The sequence below is a fragment of the Vigna unguiculata genome, chromosome 3 (assembly GCF_004118075.2).
Source record: "Vigna unguiculata cultivar IT97K-499-35 chromosome 3, ASM411807v1, whole genome shotgun sequence".
Lineage (NCBI taxonomy): Eukaryota > Viridiplantae > Streptophyta > Magnoliopsida > Fabales > Fabaceae > Vigna > Vigna unguiculata.
This window is the reverse complement of record NC_040281.1, coordinates 9,647,797-9,669,413: the sequence shown is the minus strand read 5'-3', so window position 1 is coordinate 9,669,413 and position 21,617 is coordinate 9,647,797. Positions and strand designations below refer to the sequence as shown.

At 30.2% G+C, this 21,617-nt stretch overlaps 1 protein-coding gene across 3 annotated transcripts; it reads left to right on the top strand.

Annotated features, from left to right (window-relative positions):
* The first annotated feature begins 8,019 nt into the window (after positions 1 to 8,019).
* Positions 8,020 to 12,487, top strand: LOC114177627 (serine/threonine-protein kinase HT1-like). 3 transcript variants are annotated; one of them, XM_028063043.1, is made up of 4 exons: positions 8,020 to 8,290; positions 8,686 to 9,933; positions 10,398 to 10,853; positions 11,822 to 12,487. In XM_028063043.1, the coding sequence occupies exons 2-4, from the start codon at positions 9,148 to 9,150 to the stop codon at positions 12,092 to 12,094; spliced, it is 1,515 nt and encodes a 504-aa protein (XP_027918844.1). In that variant the 5' UTR covers positions 8,020 to 8,290; positions 8,686 to 9,147; the 3' UTR covers positions 12,095 to 12,487. The 3 variants fall into 3 exon arrangements, with proteins under 3 accessions (XP_027918844.1, XP_027918846.1, XP_027918845.1); XM_028063045.1 differs by having other exon boundaries at positions 8,091 to 8,290; positions 8,719 to 9,933; XM_028063044.1 differs by lacking the exon at positions 8,020 to 8,290 and adding an exon at positions 8,507 to 8,629 and having other exon boundaries at positions 8,719 to 9,933.
* Positions 12,488 to 21,617: the final 9,130 nt, after the last annotated feature.

Genomic DNA, 21,617 nt, shown 5'->3' with positions numbered 1-21,617 from the left:
TATCTTCATTTAACTATCAGATAAGAAAATTATAATTAAGTCCAAAATTTTAAAAATGTATAAAAAAATAAAAGAGAGAGATGAAAGAAGTCTTACACCTTCCTCCTTGTCTTTGAATAATTTCACTCCACCACCACTTCACTTTCATTACTAAAATTATTTTTTAATCTAATCACTTACATACAAAATCTCAAAAATGTCCTCTTAATTACTATAATAACTCGTTACATTCACAAATACTGTATTATAATTTTTAAAATACAATAAAAGTAAAATAGAAATATGATTTATACAAAGAAAACGTTCATCATATAATTTAGTAAATAAAATGATAACAACAAAATAAATTACACAAAAATATTCAATATATCAATCCCATTTTATTTCAATATAACCTTACCATTTTGAATTTTTTTATTTAAAATAATAAATCACATTTCATTCTAATATAATTTACATTTATTAACTTTCATTTTACGTTACTTTCATTACTTTTATTACTAAAGATACAACGATAATATTATAATATTATAATTTTAACGATTAAAGTTCACAATCTCATAAACTTTCCTTTCGAATCATTCATTTTTTATCATATTTTTCTTAATTTAAATAATTTTATGCTTACTTCTCGTTCCTTTCAAATTCACTCAAATTCGTCCTTTGAAATCTATCTTTAAAAATAAACTTACTTATAATTATTTTCATTCTACCTCAATTTAACTTGTTATATATAAACTAAATTCACTCTAACATAATTTCTATCTCAATATTTGAAAAAATATATAATATAATAAATGTTATAATTGTAATAATATGTATAATTTGTTATTTGCTACTTTACTTTTAATATTCATGAAAAGCTATGTCTAAATATGATATCAAAAAAAAAATTGAGACATTTTAATATTAAATCTTTAATAATAGGGTTAAATATGTTTTTGGTCCCTCAAGATTAAGTGAAATTTGGAATTAGTCTTTTTCCAAAAAATTTGATCAATTTAGTCCTTCATTTTTAAAGATACATGAATTTAGTCATTTTAACTAAATTTTGTTAAGTTTATTTGACATTTCAAACACGTTTTATGATAATATTCGAGTTAACATTAAAGCGAAAATGTGCCAATCAGTGTAAACAATTCAAATACTATCATGATATGCACTTGAAACGTTAGATAAACTTAACAAAATTTGATAAAAAGACTAAATTCATGCATTCCTAAAAATGAAGGACTAATTTGGTCAAAAGTTTTGAAGAGAGACTAATTCCAAATCTCACTTAAACTTTAAGGAGAAAAACATATTTAACCCTTAATAATATTATATTTTTTATAAAAAATTATCCAATAAATATTTAATACAATATAAGAGTGAGTAAGCCTACATAAAGAACACGTAAAATACAAATTTCATACATATTGATATAATTTTTTTTATTTCTGAGGATGATGAGAGTTAAACTTATATTATTTTTTATGTGATCCTTATTCAACCATCATCCTTTCGTACACTTAAATATATAGTTTTTTTTTTAAATTCAAAGTAATTAAGGGTGTTTTGATAATATATATATATATATATATATATATATATATATATATATATATATATATATATATATATTTACTTATATATATACTTGAAAGAGACAAACAAGTTAAAAGAAAAAAAATTGTGATCCATGTAGAGGAAAGGGGTACATCATTCATGACATAAAGTGATGAATGAACAAATTATTTATCGATTCCTTAGTGAATGTGCAAATAATTATGACTACTAGTACCTAACTTAAATGTGCAGTTATGAGCTATAAGGGTTGGTAATTCAAGATTAGCCAATAAAGCGCGTCTTTAGAGTCAACAAACTTTGATATAGGGATTCGTCTTTGTTGGTTTTTGGTGCATGTTGCCAACGAAATTAGATAGGCTACTTTAATTCAACCCAAATCTCAATCCTAAGCCTCTTATAGATGCATACTTAGAGATGAAAGAAAAAGGAAACATATCAGAAAATAAAAATCTACGGTAAACATAAAATTGACATTTTTTAATATATATTTACAAGAGATTCATATGATAACAAATAATTGATAGATTTTGAAGTATTAACATAATTGATATGTCAAAAAATAATAGTAACGTTTAACATGAAACTAATACATGTATTTGAATTATTAGTTGATGAGTAAGTATAGTATTATTAATTACACATATTTATTAATAACACACACATATATATATATATATATATATATATATATATATATATAATATGTGGAGCGAGTCATATGGGTTGGCTTGCAAAAAAAATTACGAGGCGAACTAAGTATTTTAGTTTTTAGGCTCATCTTACATAATGTGTACCTTGCATGAGCCAATGATGTGCTACTTGTATTTGGTCTGCATAATCCACATAGACTTAATTTTTTAAAATCAATTTGCACAAGTACAACAAGTTCTACGTGTTTCTTTTAAGCAATATACTCATTCAAATTTATTCTCAATCCATCCAAAAATAGCTCTTTCATTTGTGTTTCTTTCTCGTTTCAATCTAGTTCAAAGTCATTTATATTTTCAATAGATGCGTACTTAAAAATTATAAATTATAAAATTGTTAATATTACTTATTTTAAAAAATGAGTTAATAGAAATTATTATTTTAATAATTTAAGTAAATAAAAATAAAGTTATTAAAATTCTTACCGAATCACAAACCGGTATGCAAACTCACACACCAAACATTATGGCCAAAAAAATTAGCTAATATTTCTTATGCAAGGTGGACGTGCTTGACATGCTTTTTGCGAGATGGATCAAAATGGGATGAGTCGACCCACATTGAAATCTCTAATTACACCAGTAGTTGAATTAATACATTCTTAAATAAAAATAACTTTTAGTCTAATAGTAAATACCGAATCCAATAATAATTATTGTAAGATATTTCAATTGTCTCGTTATATAAGCCAAGTAAATAAAGTTATAATTGAATTTTTTATCTAGTTGTTAAAGCTTAATTCAATATAAGGATTCTTACATAAGATCTTATATTTCCTGCGATTTATTAAAACGCTATCTTACTTGTTCCAGCGAGTTATTAAATAATAATGTATGAACAATAACAAATCATATTCCACTTATCTTGTTTTGAAGGCTATAGTCTATTTTACTGATATTCATTATAAAATGTTGGTGTAACATACAGAAAAAGAGTGAGTTAATGTAATGTTTTAAATATAGTTATTAAATAAAACAATTATGTAAGTAGGATTTTAGAAATACTAAAGTGTTATGTACTAATTTAAGATCTGTTTGTTTACCCACGCAAGTTTAAAATACAGGCTTACACTTTCCTCTAAAATATTCCCATTCATCAAGGAGAATTTTACTAGTTTACTATCAACACAAATTGGCAAAAAATACTGGCTAGTTAAGTCAAAGAAATGTGAAAATTAAAAAAAGAAGCATATAAAGTGATATAGTATAGAAAATCGAAGTAAAAAAAAAGTTCTATCCCCACCACAATTTTAATAGTTATGTAACCATCTTATTTTTATTTATTACTTTGGTTAATTAAGTGATTTCAAAAAAATTTGAAGCAAAAGGAATTTAAAAATATTATAATAGCATATGTGTCATAAAATATGAAGCACCAGTGGTATAGTGGTAGAATAGTACCCTGTCACGGTACAGATCCGGATTTGATTCCTGGCTGGTGCAATTGATTTTTTAATTAATTTCACTTTTAATTCTTGATTATACATTATATGAAACTTTTATTAATTATATAAAATATTTGTTTATCTTAACAATAACCATTTTAAAATTTAGATAAACTGACTTATTTAATTCATTAGTCCATGATAGGTAAGACTGAATTAATATTTTTAAAATTGCATGTAAATCAAACTGCCATTCATTTATAAAGTTAATCAAGATAGATAAAATTGATCAGCTTTACATAAGTATAAATCATCAACGTAACTTTTTGTAAAATTTATTTGTGAAAATTAATACACGTTAGTATTATGTTTATAAATGTAGATCAAACGATAAGCTTATTGATTTCTATGTCTACTTTTAATTGTTTGATATTATGGTCTTACCCATACAAACCTATTAAAAATATAAAAAAGAGTAAATATAATTTGCCATTTTTATTTAAAATAAGTTAATAATTGTAAAATAATAATTATAATAAAATAAAGAAGTAAATCCACCCCGAGAGCAAAAAGAGACGTCGGTATTCTGATTAAACTACACACTCATTATGCATAATTATCTTTTTTTTATATCTTTTGAAATAGAAAAATAAAAATAATTTAAAAGTTTTTTTTGACTGTTTTTACAAATTATAAAAATCGCATAAGATAGACCTACTTTAATAAGTTTACATACTATATATAAAATTAGAATACTTCACAATGCGTCACTAGTGACCGGAAAGAAGACACAAGTACAGTGTTGATTTCTTTTAATATATTTTCGATTGAGCACTAAATAATTTTATATAAGTTTATGCTTTTGGAGCATTTTTTTTTCAATTAAAATTAGTTTATATATATATATATATATATATATATTATATATAAATATTTTATAAAGTTAAAAAAAATGTATAATTAAATTATCTTTTAAAGTGATATGAAACTATTAAATATATTATAACATTATTTTTTTAGCGATTCATTCGATGCAAAACTATACACCAATACATATAATACTAGATAATATGATTATAAATTATATTATCACGATAAAAACTGATTAGATAATGTGTGGTGAAGAATTATAACTAATTAAAAATTTAGCTGTTATTTTTCATGATCTCTCTTAAAACTCGAATTAAGAAGTAAGTAAATAGATTATCTCACAAGTAAATTGTAGTTGCAAATAGAAAAAAAAATTGGGACAATTTAAAAAAAAATGTATATTATTGAAAAAATATGTTATGTCATAAAAAAAGTTAAAGGTTTAATTCTTGAGCTTGATGGTTAATCCTCCTATAAATATGAAACACCTCTCTAAAATAGAAGAAGTAGTTGAATATAATTACTTTATACTAGAACAATATATAATTTCATTCATAAATATAAATGAGTTAGAAAAATTTAGGAAAAATGTTGTGAAAGAGAAGGTATATTTGGTAAAAGATGAAGAATAAAAGAGAGTCAAATGAGAAATTCTCATTCCGTTCCCATTTTATTTTCTTTGATGTGAGGCGTGCGTCTCTGTCCTTCAATTGTAGGCCATATAATTTCAATCTTTCTCTCTCCTATCATTCATGCTCAAATTCTTCATATTCCTCACTCACACATTTCAAACAAAATGCAAAAATAACAATCCTTCTTATCCATGACACGGAAAAAAAAAAGGTTTGAGTCTTACCACGGTTCCTGTGTGTGGATGATACTGTTTGTGTATATTTGTACGGATAGATTTATGGGTTTGCAGTTGTTCTTTTGAGTGGATGTGCATTGATTTGTACGATCGGATTTGCGAGATTCCTTCCATATCCTATCTTAGATTATATGCTACAATTTGAGGGTATTATAGTTAATTTTACCAAATTAATCCTGCAGTTGGGTTATTTTCACCAAGCATGTGAGTGTAATAGCTCTTGCTTTCCGCTGCCAAGCTGCCAAGATGCACTGGTGTGAGTGAAGTGAACCAGTCACAATGGTGTTATTTAATGACAACATGCACTGGTGTGAGTGAAATGAACCGATGTTGGTATGGGTGTGTGAGTGAAGGAAGATGGGGTGGTGTGTGAGTGCTTTGTGAGAGGTGGCAGTTGCGCACTGGTTGCATAACCTGATGATGTGTGTGACACCGATTACGTAACCGGTATGGTACTGGTGCAATGTGAGGAGTGACACTGGTTACGTAACCAGTGTTGTGTGTGTGATGTTTTTTTTAACTTGTTTTCTCTTCTTGCAATATATTTTGAATTTCTACAAACAAATTATGTACAAATTTTAATTTTAATTTTATAACTTTTTTCCATTCATACAAAATTATATTTTTTTATTTTTTTTTTAAATTCGTATTATTTAATTTTAGTTATTTTTATAATATTAAATTACAAAATCATTCTCTTTTTCCATCGAAGATATATTGATAACTTTCAAATTCTATCTATTTTCACAATTTTTTTATCTATCACATCAATCAAGTATTTTATAAACTTTCATAATATTTATCTCCAAAATCACTCACTTTACCATCTAAATTCATTAAAAAAAAAATACACATATTTATCCGATCAAATCCATTTTCACAATTTTCACACAGTCAAATCCATATTGATTAAATTCATCTGCACAAAGGAATATAATTATAGATAAAAATCTTAATCGTAACTTATTTCATATTTACTTCAAGCTTCAAAATCCGTACGATATTGTGAAATAATATAAAAAAGTGAGAGCAAGACCACCCATTGTCCCATCTATTTGTCTTCTCTACCTTCACTCAATAATACAATATACACAATTCCATTTTTTATTTTTGTTTTCTTCTTATTAGTTAAGGGTAATGTAAAAAATAAAAATAAAAAATAAACAAGTTGGTTTTCCATTTTTGTTGCTTTTGGGTTAAACAAGGTACAGCGAGTTCTGTAGATTCGTACGTTTGGTGCCAAACTTTAGCGTAAAGGCCAAAGGGTTAGCTTTGGGAACCGTATCGTACCACCAAGGGAACCGTACCTAAGCCTGTAGATGCGTTGAAGTATTCATTTGCCAAATAATAATTAATAAATAATAAATAATAATACACATAAATAAATAAATAAATTTGGAATCCGTACCTTATTCTCCCCGATAGTGACACATGGATTCCTCCATTCACTCACTCCATCTTTTGTTTCGTGAAACAAATAACAAATTCAAAAAAGTTTATTTTTAAAATTTAAATCGTTTTATTTTTTATTTTTTAAATGGATTAAAATTATCGGTTGATCCAATCAAACCTAAAATTCGCATTCCGTTAAAACACACTTAGAATTAAGTTAGGTGCTTTATTCTAGCTACTCTACGTTAGATTAGATTGTTGGTTTTCACAATTCTGATTAAAAAATAATTATATATTTAATACAATGTAAATGTATTTTGTTTCAAATTTCAAATATGTAACGTATTTAATTTTTTTTATTTGTTTTATAAGTAACAGAGTTTATAAAAATTACATTACTAATAAGGTAAAAACTTTAAAACTATTTAAGCAAAATGAAAACTCAAACTCTCCCCAATTTTGTTATCTATTATGACTTTTATTTTCTTCCTTTCCCGATACCTTCCATCCAAGTCCAGGATATTTTTTTAATTTAATGAATTGCGGTGCTTTTATCTTGACTTTTGAAAATTATAGTAATTAGTATATGAATTTCATTTTGTGTACATCGAAAATTTGTCATAATATCAACCAATAAAAATTACTATTTATATAAATTTCCAAAAGTAATCTTTAAAAATTAATAATTATAGAACAGAGGTCCGTGGCTACTAAACTGTACCAATTATTCAAACAGTATATTCCTTACTCTTAATATACAAGGATTAAGTAAAATCAAAAGAAAAGTAGAGATATAATTATATAAACTAATAAGACGCAAGTCTTCTAAGAAAAGAAAAGTTGCATATACAAGTTAGGTAAAACATTAATTACAGTGAGGGTATATTTTACCGATAACTAAAGTTATTAAAAATGGTCAAACATTTAAATCAGAGGAAGTGGAATATAAAAAATAAATGAAAAGAAAGGAATATAAAAAAAATTACAGTGTGGAAACCACTGAATATTATTTAAAAGGTGGGAAATATAATGAATATGATAATAAATTGTTAATATTGTTGAAAGAAAGGAATATAAAAAATAAAGTGGGCTTAATAACTGTGTTGCAAGTAACGATGAGCACATGTGTGGCCTACACGGTTTGAATTCACCCCACCAGAGGAGCAAAACTCATCATCACCGTTTCTGCTTGAAAACATGGTGTTCCAAATTGGACAATCCACGGTCTCTATTTCCTGCGTATGCGATACGAAGTGTTTCACATTCCTATTGACTTCACCATTCTAAAATTGTATTCTCAAGCTAATTACAAAATAATACACCAACACTTTTCTTTTTTTTCTTCTCTCCATTTCTCTCTCTTCGTGGAAAGTGGTATTTATTAGGTGCAGGATTTTTCTGTCCTTGCCACCATGTTATAAGCTCATATATTCAAGTTCTAATAGCAAAAACAGACACACCCTTTGAAGCACGCTGATTTCGGTTTTTCTGTACCAGAGGTAATGCAAATTTAGCACTTTACTAACACCCTTTTTTCTTCTTGGTATTTGGGGATGCTTTTTTTTTTTTTAAAAAGAAAAAAAAAAGTTTATTTCTTTTGTACCATTTGGCTTGCCGTGATGTAATTTCTTTTGTTTCTGTATCCGGGTCTTCTAATATAATAATAGTTTAATTGGCTTGTCACTCCTTAAAATAATGGGTATTATTGATATTGATTAGTGTAGTCAATGGGGACGTATAATGATGGTTGTTTCTGCATTATCAACATAAATAAGTAATAAGCAGCGACAATTCTAACAATCTTTTAACTAATGGTTTCTGGTGATTTGAATTAAAGTGTGAGTATTTTTTTTTGGTTGATTAGTTTATTCTGGTATCTATGTGGGATTTGCAGGCATTTACGGAAGGTGGGGGTTTGACTTTGCAGGTTAAAGGTGTCAGCTGTGGAGGTTACGGAAGGTCAAGTTTTTGATTGATTGGAGTTTCTGTTACCCCTACAGCACTGCATGTTTCTTGGCTTTTAATTCAGATTTTTTTCTTTTGGGGGGCTTCCATCACCGAATGGAATTGGATCTTTCATCTCAGATCAACTCATTGTTCCTGGGTCCTGATTGCTTTCAGTGGTTTTCTCATTCCATGTGGGAAGCTTTTGATTTTTCATGCTCCAATCTTTCAGTTGTTGTTGACGAGTTTGAGTAAATCTAGTCCCGGCGAACTCTCTCGTTAGTTTGAGAAGGTTGTTTTTGGGACCACCCTTTTGGCTTTGAGACTTGTTCTCAGTTGTGAATAAAGTGTGATTTGGTAACTTGAAGGTGTTTGTAGTTTTTTAATTTTTCTTGTGAAGAAGGGTTGTGATATGATGGATGAAGATAGCAGCAATTCTTGGTTAAGGAGGACCAAATTCTCCCACACAGTTTGTCACCGGTTGGATTATTCCAGTTCCAGATTAGGGTCTTTCAGCATTCAGCCAAGGACACATCACAGTTCCGGTCTGAAATCAAGGCCAGATGTAACTTTTGTTTCCGAAACCTCCTCGCAGGTTCGGAAAAAGTCCATAATGAGCAAGCAGAGATCTTTGTCCCCTTTGCCTGAAACCTCTCTGTCTGAAACCTTCAAGGAAGCTAGACATGAGTGGAAGAGGTTCTCCACACCTGGTCCAAGGAGGAAAGAGCATGATAAGAGAATCATGGGGAAGTTACTGAACAAGGATTCTCATGTGTCCAGTTCTAAATCCCCTTACAGCAGTCCAATGACCAAATCCCCTTACAACAGTCCAATGACCAAATCCCCTTACAGCAGTCCAATTAGACACCTTGCTTCAATGAAATTAAGCGACAAGTCCAAGCAGCGCAAGGATTCAGGATGGACGAGGTATTTTGACCATGGAGGAGGAAAGGTGACTGCTGTGGAAACAGCTGAGGAATGGAATGTTGATCTCTCTAAGCTCTTTGTTGGTGTTAGGTTTGCTCATGGGGCTCACAGCAGGCTTTACCATGGCATGTATAAAGATGAAGCTGTGGCTGTAAAAATTATCAGGGTACCAGATGATGACGAAAATGGAATGTTAGCCGATCGATTAGAGAAACAATTCATTAGAGAAGTAAGCCTTTTATCTCGTCTCCACCATCGAAATATTATCAAGGTACCTCAATCCTTTACCTTCTTTTATTTGTTAAAAGCTTGTTGTGCTGTTATTGTTTTCTGATGAAAAGAAGATATGCATGTGTATTATTTTTTGCACCTCAACTTCAAACCCTTTTAAAAGGAGGATAAGGTGGAACAAGAAGCACAGGACACATCATATTTTTAGTGAAGAACAGCACTGAATGCACCTGATTAACTTTTTCTAAGTTTTGTCCTTTGCTTTTGTTCCTATGCTGTCTGTTTTTCTTGTTGAATACAAAGCCGGCATATCCCTTATTTTGTGCTACTAATTACTGGACTAGAATAGACCCTTTAGTTATGTTTAAATAATCACCCTTGGGAGTAAGAATACTCCATTATATTATAGTCTGATTGCAAAGTGATGTAATGTTGAGAGAATTTAATGTGATTAGAGGCTGGTGCTTATACACTTATCTTATTTCTCTTGATCTGATTACACAGTTCGTAGCAGCATGCAGAAAGCCACCTGTCTACTGTGTTATCACAGAATATCTATCAGAAGGTTCCTTGAGGTCATATTTGCATAAGTTGGAGACAAAAACTATTCCTCTACAGAAGCTAATTACTTTTGCTCTGGATATTGCTCGTGGGATGGAATACATACACTCTCAAGGTGTCATTCACCGAGACCTTAAACCAGAGAATGTCCTTATTAGTGAAGACTTTCACCTCAAAATTGCTGATTTTGGCATTGCTTGTGAGGAAGCTTACTGTGACTTATTTGCTGATGACCCTGGTACCTACCGCTGGATGGCACCTGAGATGATCAAACGAAAATCCTATGGGAGAAAGGTTGATGTATATAGTTTCGGGCTTATCTTATGGGAAATGGTTACTGGAACTATACCATATGAGGATATGACTCCCATCCAGGCTGCTTTTGCAGTAGTAAATAAGGTATGTTCCTTTGCAATTAAGTCATATCATATGGATCTCTAATGCAGATATCACGATCTACTGATATTTTTAACATCATTCTTCACTGCCTGTAACTTTGTTCCTTTTAAAATTTTGTATTGCTTTTATGCACTATGCATTGAAATTCTGTCAATGATGGAAAAAGGTCCAAAGCCTCATTTATCCACCCAAATCTCACTTCTATGGTTTCTTATCTTTTGGTGTTGTTGGTTGCTGAGGACCACTGGCACATAAGAGTACTAACAACTATAATTGTGTTCAATTAATGGCACAGTTCAATTGCAGATAGACAATGCATACTATGTTTTGCAATCTTTGAGTGTATTTTATGAAAGTGACTATTACTCTCACGTGTAGCAGGCATTTTTTGCCTTGTTCGCCAGGGAAATGTTGGGGCCTTCGAAGTTATAGATTGTGAAGAAAAAGAACATTTTTTCCCTTTTTCAAAGCTTCCTCCACTTTACTTACGTCATGATTTAGGCCCTCTTTTCAGTTGTCATGTCAGCCTTTTTTTTTCTCATTTTTACTTGCTTTATTTTAGTTTTTATTTCAATGTTAGTGATGATTACCAAAGTAGGCTTCACTCTCCTGGCTGAGGAAATCATTCATATTTCGATTGAATAAATTGTTCACAAATAACCCGTCTGATGGTACTCTATAATTTATAGCTAGACCATGTGTTTTTGAGATGTTGCTAAATCCTTGGTTAGGTATCTTTGCTTTGAAAACAATGGCTGTGGCATGCATTAGTTTATATGAAATCGTTACATGATATATCTATTTCATCAAGTGTGGCACAGTAGTTGATAAGATTGCCAAGAATGGGGCTTGTTGAATTCTTAATGTATTGGGTAATTGTGGAAAATATATGCTAGTGAAAACTCAAATGACACTGTTTACAATGAAACTGTAATTTTGGAATAACTTTTTTCTGATTTTGTATTCAGAATTCAAGACCAGTTATTCCTTCAGACTGTCCAGCTGCAATGAGAGCTTTAATCGAGCAATGTTGGTCTTTGAATCCGGACAAGAGGCCTGAGTTCTGGCAGGTTGTTAAGGTATTAGAACAATTTGAATCTTCGCTTGCTCGTGATGGAACCCTGACTCTGGTGCAAAACCTTTGTTGCCAAGATCATAAGAAAGGGCTTCTCCATTGGATTCAAAAGCTTGGTCCGGTGCATCAAAACAATGGTCCTGTGCCTAAACCCAAATTTACATAAATCTTCAAGCGGGCTTGCTTTTTGTAGTATACCAGGTTCATTGTAATTAATATTGAATGGTTTGCTATACCCAAAAGAAAAACCAAAGGTTTGTTTTTGAGGTTTTCTAGCTGTAGTCCTCCTTATGGTGTTCATGTGAGAGTAAATTGATTTGTAGGCCTGTACATTGAAGTGGAGACAGCTTCTATTTTTACAGTTGTGTATACCACCAATTACAATTAAGTAATTGCTCTAGGTTAAAAGTTTTCTTTTTTGGGAATGGGGGCACAATTTCTTCTGCTTTTGTTATAGAAGGTACTTGTATTTTAGTTTCTGTAATGGGAAAGTTTTAATTCTACCTTTGTATGTGTCATTTTCTTGGCTAATGCAATGAACCTTGCACACTCAGCTGGTGAAACTGTAGTTCATATCTTTGTAATTCTGTTTTACTCTTTTGGGTCATAAAATTGAATCTAAAGTAGGCTACCATTCAACTTTAACGATTTGAAATGGCAAAACTCTAGTACTGTAGCAACATTCAATTGATAATGGAAAAGGGTGAACATGATAAAAGAGAGACATGATGGTATATCAGAAAGTCTTTTTACAAGATATTTGCTGAGATTCAAGGGTATTAGAGTAACTAAAGTGTTTTAAGTAGCAGATATGGATCAACACCTTTTATTGATGATTACTTTTTCCCATCTAAAAATGTGTCAGTATTCAGTGACTTAATGCAGAGGTAGTAGGTTTGGGAATGCATGTGACAATAAAGCTTAGTGTTAGGGGCATTTGCTTTTGGGGTTTATGCAATATATTCTACCTTCCATAACCTGTGGCTTCAACCAACTAACTAAATACTTGTTCAATGTGTTGTTATTCCTCATTGAAATATCACAAACTTTATTATTTGGTTGCTGTTTGTTGAGCACGTAAATGAGTCACATTCACAACACTTTACCCATAAATGACGTTGTAGGAGCTGGTTTTATGTTTGTGTTGTCAAATTATAGCTTTAATACTTTTACCAAACACCATTTAAGTATGTTCAGTGAATCTGAAGAATTGCATGTGACTAGCTAAATTCTATTGGATCAGTTGGCTATGTTAAGGCCTTGAAATGAGTATTACAATTGTTAGGTAAAGAAAGGCAACGTTTGTTTGTTTTTTTGTTTAGGAGCATGTAGCAGTGTGTGTGTGTGTGACTAAGCAAGCATGATTAAAATTTAACGTTGATGATGTAATTTGAGAAATCTTTTGTTTTTGTCGAAATGCAATGTTTTTGCTGACCAATGCCCTCGGTTAGGTGGCCATGCATTTGGAAGCATAAGCATTATCACGTTATAAATTATTGAAACGTTATTGCAGTAGGTCCCGTGATATCTATAGTTTCTTTATGAAAGTGGATTCTCTTTCACTGGGCTTTTTGTGTTCGAAATAGGACAAGAGTGAGTAGTTTTTTTGGGCTCTTTAGCAACTTGTTCTCAGGGTTCTCATGAACATTCATTGTTTGTTTATGAATGTAGAAGATGACGATGCAAAAAATAATTGAAGGGTATTCTTGCATTTAATCATCACTGTCATTTAAGTATTGTCTTGTTGCCATCAATAAAGTTTATCTAAGTGACATCATTCTATGCTTATTTTCCTTTCTACTTTTTTCTTGGTACTTCTGTCAATAGCTCATGAAAGGAAAACTCTTTTAAAATTTTTGTTAAGAATAAAGACTCATAAATATATTGTTTTAAAATTTTTGATTAAGATTGATGTCAATATTTTATATGATTGGACTCAGGTTTCATTGATGTTATATCTTCTCAATGAATCTCTTCCTCTATAGTCCTAACAACAAATATACACTCATTTTTATAACTTTTAATAAATAAAAAATGTGTTAACAGTTATTCTATCAGTTTCTTTTCAATATTTTCTATTCTTTTTTCTTCTGTTCGTAGAATTGCTACTTGATCTTTATTCAACTTATACTTCTGCGTTTATTACAAAAAAAGGAAAATGGGAAAACTTATAATTATTTTATTAGATTAAGAAAATTGTTATATGTATTGGTTTTAACGTATAAACCTTAAGTCACACGACGTCAACGTCAAATATGAAAATATGATGATGGAAGAGTATGCTTTTAATATTTTTAAATTAGAAAAACATCTTTATTGCACCAGTTATTATATAAAGTTTTAGTTTATTTACTTTTTTTTTTTAAATTTTACTGTATTACACTTTTTTAAGACCTTCTTACAATTGTTACTTCAATACAAAAGTCTTACAAATCCATAGTCTCATTAAATACTTCACTTGATTCTTAGAAAATATATGTTTTTAAATTAGAAAAAAAAATTATTCTATAATGGAAAGTCTAAATAAAATTCTTCCTTTTTTTTTATGTTATGTTAGCCTACTTTAATAAGAAAAAAAAAAGTCTTGTAAAATTAAAATATTTTGCTACTTAACTTATTATTATACAGATAAAGGTTAGAAGTTTTCAAATATAAATCAGGCTGCATCTCTACAAATATTTTAAGCTGTCTTTATTAATTGAAATTTGGAATGATTTATAATATTTTTTTAATTCTAATTTTATATATTTATTTATCTCAATCATTAAAATACTTATTAACTTTTAACATAAAATAAGATTTTATTATATTCTTTTATATCTCTTCATCCATTGATAAAGTAGAATTTTATCATATTTTATGTAAGACAAAACATTCTTAATTTTGTCTCTCCATTTTTTACCCGTAGACTTTAACTATTACACTATTTATAATTTTAATATTATATATCAAGATATCGATACACAACAGGTCTTTTTATTTTTTCAGTCTAAATATGTTTTTAACTTTTTTAAATATGATTCTGTCTCTTTTAAGTCCATACAAACATTTGTTTGTTTTAGAACTTTATACTTTAATAATTATTTTATATTTCTTATTATTAAGCATAACGTTAAAACCGGTAGACATTGATTAATATAAGTAAGATAATAAATAATGTTTAAATTAATAATTAAATATTTTTATGTGTATGATTTAATTATTTTTTAATATAAATGAGATGATTATTTATTAATGTAAATGAGAAGATTATTTATTATTTATTTTTCACATATATTTATTTTTACAAAATTTATATTTTACTTATGTAAAACTCATAATATTTTAATAACAACTTCAAAGTAAAAATAAAAATAACATATGTTAGAAATTAGACGTTTATTTTTTAGTGCATTCCGATATCTCTACTTTATAAAATTGTTTTATCTTAATATTTGAACTTGAGTTATTCTAATATTTTTAATATATTAAATAAATGAGAGATTGTGAATAAATAAAATACATGTTTTATTTCCAGATGTATATAAATGTTTGAACTTTTATATCATATTTTAATGAAAAATTGTTAAAGATTACAATAGGCTATTACATATTTAATTATTTAGCTTTACATTTATCAAGAAATAACTTGATTCCATAATTATCATTTGACGATTAATTTTTCAATTTTCATCTACTATCTAGTATTTCAATTAGTTATTATCTAAATTTACAACTTTTTTAATTTTCAACTATTTTATCAAGTAAATAAAAGAATGTAATATTTATGCACATAAAGTATAAAACTTATCTGCACAACTAAATAAAGTTGAACCATTCATCAATCATGCATTTTAAAGAGAAAGAATGCTAAAAAAAAATGGATTAACAAATGCATCCTGCACCCCGTCAATTTCTACACGCACCCATATGTTTTGAAAATCCTTTTTTATTCTTGTTGGTTGTTTTGATATTTCACAAATATGATGGTTCAGGTTGAAATTTGAGGGAGTGCAGAAAGCAATTGCCTCAAATGGAGAAATTGTTAGATGAGTCCAATGATAAAAAAAAAAAGTGAGTCCAATAGTATGCATAATCTTGATTAGTTTTATGTGACACTTAATTATATTATTACTTAAATTTAAATGCATAAATGCCACTCAGAGATTGGTAGGAACCATTTAAATGAAAATTTATGAGTACTTTATAATTTTTCTTTTCATAAAATGAGCTATAATGAAGCTAAAACTAGGAGTTTCAACTTCAACATGGAAAATCACATCTATAATACCATATCAGCGATGCTATTACTTGATCCCATTCCAACTAAAAATTTGTAGATAAATCACAAAAAAGAAAAACAAAAATTCTTTTGTTGAGGATGATTACAAAGAGAAACAATTGTATTTCATCCTAACAATGAATCAGGCCGAAGAAAGTTCTTCGATGGACCCAATTTTAAAAGCCTATTTGAATATAAATTGGGCCTCGGTGATAAGAGAAGAAAATAAACATATTTTTTTAAAAAAAATATTTTGACACCCATTTATTTTAAAAGAATTACGTGACAACTAACTCATGATAAGGTAACGTGATAATTAAAAATAATATTTTTTTAGTTCCAAAAAGGAAGAAAAGAAAAAAGTGAAGAGAGGGGATATAAAGTGGTAGCATGCATCCAATAATTGTTGGAGGTGAGATGTGAAAGGAGTGAAAAAATGTTAAAAAAAAAATTCCATTATTAGTTTGGATGATGTTTCTGGTAATGTTTCCTATCCACCCATATGCAACAGACAAGGGAATGATAAAAGTTAAAGAGGCAACACTCACTAACTATAAATGGCCTACATCAAAGGATATGTTTTTGTGTTTCGGTTCAACAACATTACATCTCAGTTTGGGAATGGTCGTTTTCCAATGTTGTTTTTGCAGTGGATAAAGACACTTTTATTACAACGACCAATCCTTCTCATTAGTGTGGGGATATCATGAGATGGGTGCATTTCACCATTGTGTTCTGCAGTAGGATCCTAAAAGAAAAAGTTAGACTATAACTTTGAGGACACCACATTTTTTTAAATTTTAATGCGAAATTGAAATTTGCTTTTGTGTCTCAATTTGATATATTTTGGTTTTACATTTGGGTGACATTCTTCTCATTTTAGTGTTCTTGTTGTCTTACGGTTTAATTTTGGAATTCTTCTTTTTAACTATTGTATACAAATTTATATAATGCATTAAATGGTTGGTGATGTGGTTATTAAGGTCCAAACGTTATTGTATACGGTGGAAGGATCTTTTGCAATGTCAAGAACTATCACATACATTAGTGACAGTCGTAAATGACAGTATATACACAAAATCCACACTATCAACATGTTTTTTAGTAAATGATTTCAATTGAAGTTATTATTAGTTAAAGACTGGTACAATAATTTTGTCATCCATGACAAACGTCAAATAACATTGGTACCAGTGTAGTAAGGGCTTTTGGCCCCGATTGTTTTTGATATTTTGTCCCGGTTCCAGAACCGAGACATATTAGGGTGAGACCAAAAGGAAATGGTTTTTGGTCTCGGGTGTGAACCGAAGCCATAGAGCTACTCTTTTACCTTGTTTCTACTGTGAACCGAAGCCATTGTGTCAACGGTGGCTTAGTCGCGTCCGCAATGGAGGCGTTCTCATCGTGGTAACGTGTTCGTGGCGGTGCTCGTGGCTCGCGCACAACAACAATTGTCAATGATGGTTTGTGAATCTGCAGGGGTCGCGACAATGTTTGCAGATCTGGTTTTTTGATTTGCAGGTTTCGCAATCGCAAATCTGGTTTGTTCAACCACTAATGGCGTTGTGTGAATGCGGGAGAGCGCTCTGTGCAGTGAGGTGCAACACCAGCGGAGGCGACACCGCGACGGTGGCTGCAGGATCGTGGTGGCAGCGATGGAGGAGGGTGGTGGCAGTGACGGTGGCAGGGAGAGAGACGAAAGAGCGACGGTGACGGGAGGTGCAACACAGAGAGGGTTCGCGTTCGCGTTCGCCTTCGCGTGGTTGCAGTGGTCGGAGGTGGCCGGAGGTGGTTGGAGACTTTGGTGGTAGAGGTTGCAGCGGAGAGACAGAGAGAGAGGAAAGAGTTGTAGATTCGCGGCGCGTGGAAGTAGAAGGGTTCGCGAAATTGCAACCCTAAATAAATCCTATGGCTTTGGTTCCTCTAACAACCGAAGCCATATACCCCTTTTTGGCACCGAGTCTTGTTAGACCAAGACCAAACACCTAACGACTACTTCACTTTTTTAAAAATACAGTCCCTTTTTGGCTTCGGGTCTTGTTGGACCGAGGCCTATAACACTCTTTGGCACTAGTTTTGCGCGAACCGAGGCCTATAGTTGTCTTTGGCTTCGGGTGTTAGCTGAACCGAGGCATAAAACTTGGCTGGAATTGCAAAAATGTCACCCCGTCATTATATGCTTCAGTTCCTGGCCAACCGAGGCATATAAGGCGAGGTAAAAGGGAAATTATGCACTAATGTGACCTACTGTTTTCTAAATTGATATTACAAAAAGAAATCTATAACCACAAAAAATATATCATTGATTAAAATAATGTTTGTAAACATTAACGAAAACATAATCACGAAATACATTAGGAAAATGAATTTAGGTAACTTTCATAGAAATTAGTCTCATCGAGAAAAATCAAATGATTTGACTCGAATTTCGAGCTCAAGTGATTTGGTATAGTTTTCGGTTCAACTCTACTCAGTTTTATCTTCGATGAAGATCTATTCGACTCAACTCTCAATTCGTACTAGCACGTCTTGAATTTTGACTAAGGGTGACTTGTCTCGAATTTCGATCATGATCAACTTATCTCAACCTTTAGCTAGGGTTGACTTATCTTGAACTTTGGTAAGGTTGACTCAACTCGACCTTCTACCCGGATAAACTCATATCGTCTTTTCAACTTGGGTAGGCAATGCTTGATTGTTGACACGAACTGACATAGTTCAACCTTCGGCTTGAGCAACTTGGGTCAACTTTCGGATAGGGTCCATTCAGCTCGACCATTGGCTCATACCTTGTCAACTCAACCTTTAGGTTTGGCGTACTCAACTCAACCTTCGACCTATGCTGACTCATTTTGAACCTCGACCAAGATTGAATCTTCTCGACCTTTGGTCTTGACCAAATCATCTCGAACTTCAATTAGGGTTGACTTTCTTCAACCTTTGGTCGGGTTGACAACTCAGCTCAATTTTCTGCCTAAGTCGACTTTGCTCGGCCCAATGCTCGACTTTTAACCCGAGCCTACTTAGCTTGGCTTTCAGTCCACGCCAACTTTTATCCTTGGTCCCAGTTTGACTCATCTTGATGGTCTACTCGTCTTGATCTTTGGTCAAGATTACCTTGTCTTGACTTTTGGTCAGAGTCGACTCTTCTCAACCTTCAACTAGGGGTGGTTAGTTTGAACCTCTAGCTAGGGTCGACTAGTGTCGACCTTTAGTCAAGGTTGACATGACTTGACCTTTCGCCCGAGTCGACTTTCTCGACTTTTTGCCCTTGTCGAGTTGGCTTGACCCTTTGATTCAAATCAACTTAGCTCAACATTCAGTGTTGAAGGTCAAGCCAATTCAGCTCGGGATGAAGGATAAGCAGAATCGATCATGGTTGATGGTCTAAACAAGTTGGCTAAGGCCGAAGGTTGAGACAAGCCAACTTAAACCAAATGAATCAATCCAATTCAAAAGTTAAGCCAAATATTTTTAAAATAGAATTTTGCCTTAAAAAAATAATTTGCTTTATCTAAAAAGAAATTCAATATATTTTAATAACTCTACCCAAACAAATTATTTAAAAAATGAAAAGATGTTTAATTATAAATAATTTAAATATCATATATTTTAATTTCTTGAAATTATTAAAATTCCTTATGCAAAGACAAGTCAATGTTTTCATTAAAAAAATAGTAGTTAACATCAATTGACAAGTACTTCCATCATTAATGGAAGAGAAAACCGTCAATTCAGAAATCATTTTAACCTATGTCGACAAAAACTATCTTTTCTTGAAATTGATTGAGAAATAACTAAATATATATCTAGTTGAGGTGAACAAAAGAAAATCATGTGTAGGATCAGCTAGAAAATACTTATATTCATAAAATCAATCCTTGTAAGAATATTTCTTCTAAGAATCACAATAAACAACAATAACAAAATAAGAAAGAAACTTGTCAAAATCAATTGTAAGAAACTTGTCAAAGTTGTTAATGTGTAGACCTTGACCAAGTCGATGACATTTGGATCACAACCAAGTTAATTAATGATATCTTTATTGAAATGAACCAATAACTCATCTCTCAAATCAAGAATAGTATAAAAAAGGAAATGACATAAATATAAAAAAAAGGAATAAAGAAATTTAATTATGATATTACTTTAAGTAAAATTTAAAATTATCTAATTTTATATAATAAATTTATTTTTATAATTTTGTAAAATTACAATTTCTTTTCATGTCAAAATCACATATTTTATTATAAAACATTTCAAATTTCAAATTATATGTAACATCTAATTGTATGTCAAAATTTCCCACTAATGTGTTTGACCCATTTAAAAAATCAGACGTACATTAAAGTTGTGTTTTAGCACATTCAAAAAATCTAAGTCTAATTGACGTTTGTGTTTGTGTTTATTACATTAGAAAACAAACTTAAACAAGTAATTAACATGTCAAATTAAAATAATTCACAAATAGCTCACGGACAGTTTAACTCATTTACACCCGTAAAACACATGCAATATACTTCTTAGTTAATATATCATGTTCTTTACTTGTTAAGTATATAGGTTATAATTAAGCAATTTCATTGTTCATAATGATTAAAGATTATATATTAATGAAATCTTAGATATATAAAGCTATAATATATTAATTCTTTTATCAGTAAATAAGTTGTACTTGTATATATCGATTTATACAAACTCAATTTTGATTAAGACATTTATATAGCTACAATTGAACTATTAAAGAATGTGGATTGTTATAATATCAACATATAAGAATAATATCATTTTTTGATTTACCATAAAAGAAGTAAAGAAAATATTTAATTTAGTTCATGTAAAAGTTTGGATTTAGATTACAAATAAAATTTTAAAAGTCAAATTTTCATATTTATTAATTAATGTGTATGTTCAATTTTAGACATAAAATCTTTAAGCTATTTTGTTTGAAGTCGAAGTATTACATATCTGTTCTAATTATTCTGTCCAATACTGCATGCAAACATATTTATCCTCATTATGCATATGTGAGAGATTTCTTTGTGCGACTTTCATTTGCATTTATACGAATGACAACAGAAAATATAATGTAAGATCGTGATTTTGATGTATAATAAACTTGTTTATATATTGAAAAATCTTAGTAATTAAAAAATTAAAAATCTGTTTTGTTATAAACTTTTTGGATAAAACATCATATTTGTTCCACCAGTATGTTTTTTATTGCAGGTAAAAAAAAATTAAACTACCAAGAGTTGGATTATAAATATAGAAATAGAAAGGAAAAATACATACCGGTTGAATACAAACAGTCAAAGACAATCTGCGACAAAATTGTGTCCCCACCACATCTCATATCCCATAACCTTTAGCAGTAGCATTTAATCATTGTAATGTGCTTTACTAAAAGTCACTAGAAACTCCAACA

Bases quoted from the DNA above. Each gene is read 5' to 3' on its own strand.
- LOC114177627 (XM_028063043.1), top strand. From the start codon at position 9,148: ATGATGGATGAAGATAGCAGCAATTCTTGGTTAAGGAGGACCAAATTC. The intron at 9,934-10,397 runs GTACCTCAATCC...CTGATTACACAG, and splicing joins ACCATCGAAATATTATCAAG to TTCGTAGCAGCATGCAGAAA. The intron at 10,854-11,821 runs GTATGTTCCTTT...TTTTGTATTCAG, and splicing joins CTTTTGCAGTAGTAAATAAG to AATTCAAGACCAGTTATTCC.